The sequence below is a fragment of the Entelurus aequoreus genome, linkage group LG03 (assembly GCF_033978785.1).
Source record: "Entelurus aequoreus isolate RoL-2023_Sb linkage group LG03, RoL_Eaeq_v1.1, whole genome shotgun sequence".
Lineage (NCBI taxonomy): Eukaryota > Metazoa > Chordata > Actinopteri > Syngnathiformes > Syngnathidae > Entelurus > Entelurus aequoreus.
In genome coordinates this window covers 91,608,283-91,610,782 of record NC_084733.1, presented here as the reverse complement: position 1 = coordinate 91,610,782, position 2,500 = coordinate 91,608,283, and the positions used below count along the sequence as shown (strand labels likewise).

General features: G+C 38.3%; 1 protein-coding gene across 1 annotated transcript in view; it reads right to left on the bottom strand.

Annotated features, from left to right (window-relative positions):
* Positions 1-2,500, bottom strand: part of LOC133645986 (alpha-tectorin-like) — a 13,212-nt gene that overhangs the window by 7,022 nt on the left and 3,690 nt on the right. Inside the window, exons 3-4 of the mRNA XM_062040910.1 lie at positions 2,088-2,176; positions 1,895-1,999 (exon numbers count right to left, since the gene is read on the bottom strand). Coding sequence (XP_061896894.1) covers positions 1,895-1,999; positions 2,088-2,176 — 194 coding nt within the window. The remainder of the gene's footprint in view (positions 1-1,894; positions 2,000-2,087; positions 2,177-2,500) is intronic.

Here is a 2,500-nt window from a genome sequence, read left to right as displayed (position 1 = left end):
TGGTATTTGACGCGAGCTAACTGTTAGCATGCTAATGTTAGCATGTAAGCTAGCCTTTTAGCATTTTTCCCCCCCAGGTAAACACCTCATAGTCACATATTTTGGTACTTGACACAAGCTAACTGTTAGCATGCTGATGTTAGCATGTAAGTTAGCTTTTTAGCATTTTTTTCACCCAGGTAAACACCTCAAAGTAAAAAAAAAAGTAGGGAATTCGGACCCCTTTCCTAAAACCGTACAACGACGTAAAATCACAAATATTAGCAACATTAGCATAGCTATGTTAGCTACATGCTAACATTATGCTTTGACATCATGCTAACATATTCACGTAAAAAATAAAAAAAAGTACAGAATTCGGACCCCTTCCCTAAAACCAGACAACGATGTAACATTACAAACGTTAGCACCATTAACATAGCTACGTTAGCTACATGCTAACATTATGCTATGACATCATGCTAACATATTCACGTAGAAAAAAAAAAGTACGGAATTCTGACCCCTTTCCTAAAACCGTACAAGGATGTAACATTACAAACGTTAGCAACATTAGCATAGTTACGTTAGCTACATGCTAACATTATGCTATGACATTATGCTAACATATTCACGTAAGAAAAAAAAAAAAAAAGTACGGAATTCGGACCCCTTTCCTAAAACCGTACAAGGATGTAACATTACAAACGTTAGCAACATTAGCATAGCTACGTTAGCTACATGCTAACATTACGCTTTGACATCATGCTAACATATTCAGGTAAAAAAAAAAAAAAATACGGAATTCAGACCCCTTTCCTAAAACCGTACAAGGATGTAACATTACATACGTTAGCAACATTAGTGTAGCTACGTTAGCTACATGCTAACATTATGCTATGACATCATGCTAACATATTCACGTAAAAAAATAAAATAAAAAAAAGGACGGAATTCGGACCCCTTTCCTAAAACCGTACAACGACGTAACATTACAAACGTTAGCAACATTAGCATAGTTACATTAGCCACATGCTAACATTATGCTTTGACATCATGCTAACATATTCACGTAAAATTTTTTTTAAAAAGTACGGAATTCAGACCCCTTTCCTAAAACCGTACAACGACGTAACATTACAAACGTTAGCAACATTAGCACAGCTACGTTAGCTACATGCTAACGTTATGCTTTGACATCATGCTAACATATTCACGTACAAAAAAAAAAAAAAAAAAAGGACGGAATTCGGACCCCTTTCCTAAAACCGTATGACGTAACAATACAAACGTTAGCAACATTAGCATAGCTACGTTAGCTACATGCTAACATTATGCTTTGACATCATGCTAACATATTCACGTAAAAAAAAAAAGAATAAAAAAAGTACAGAATTCGGACCCCTTTCCTAAAACCGTACAACGACGTAACATTACAAACGTTAGCAACATTAGCATAACTACGTTAGCTACATGCTAACATTATGCTTTGACATCATGCTAACATATTCACGTAAAAAAAAGAACGAAAAAAAAAGATCAAACTTGGGAGCTCCCACGTCTGCACCTGACTGACGGATATTTGACAGAGCTTTATTTTAAGATGTGTAGCAAAGCCTGTTGAATTTTTTTCAAACTCTTATTTATTTATTCTTAACCTTTTGCTTACTTCTCCAGCATTCTTCAAGTGCTCTTGTGTTCCCAATCAGGGATTTATACCTCAGGCCACGTCTGGAAGTCAACAAGAGGCTTAGCCAGGCCAATGATCTACAAGCCCCGCCCCCTTGCGTTCAAATATTCATGTAAGTCCTGATCATTTAGAACCTCTTTCAGCTGGAGGGTGGGGGGGGGGGGAGGTGGATGAGGGCGGACACACCCCCCCCCCCCCTCCCAGATTTGGAGCGAGGGGTCCTACCATGATGGAGCCGCAGTCAGACAGATTGTTCTTTATGCTGAAGACGTAGTCGTCTCCCACCTCCGCCCCTCGGCATTCTGGGTCGTTTAGATGCAAATCCCAGACCTGGCACAACGGGACAAAAACATGCGGGTGAAAAACGTGGAGTGGGCATTTATTGGTGCTTATTTGGAAGGAAGTTGAAGTGACTTGCATAGACGGGGGGGACTTTGTGCAGGAAGAAGGAGGCGGGTATGACCACTTCCATGTGAGCGTTGGTGCACATCACCGTCTCATTCAGCTCTAATGGGAACACATTGTTTACTCTATCATAGTTTACTGTATCATTGTTTACTATATCATGTGTCATTGTTTACTGTATCATTGTTTACTCTATCGTTGTTTACTCTATCATTGTTTACTCTATCATTGTTACTGTATCATTGTTTACTATATCATGTGTCATTGTTTACTGTATCATTGTTTACTATATCATGTGTCATTGTTTACTGTGTCATTGTTTACTGTATCATGTCTCATTGTTTACTGTATCATGTCTCATTGTTTACTGTATCATGTCTCATTGTTTACTGTATCATGTCTCATTGTTTACTATGTGTCATTGTT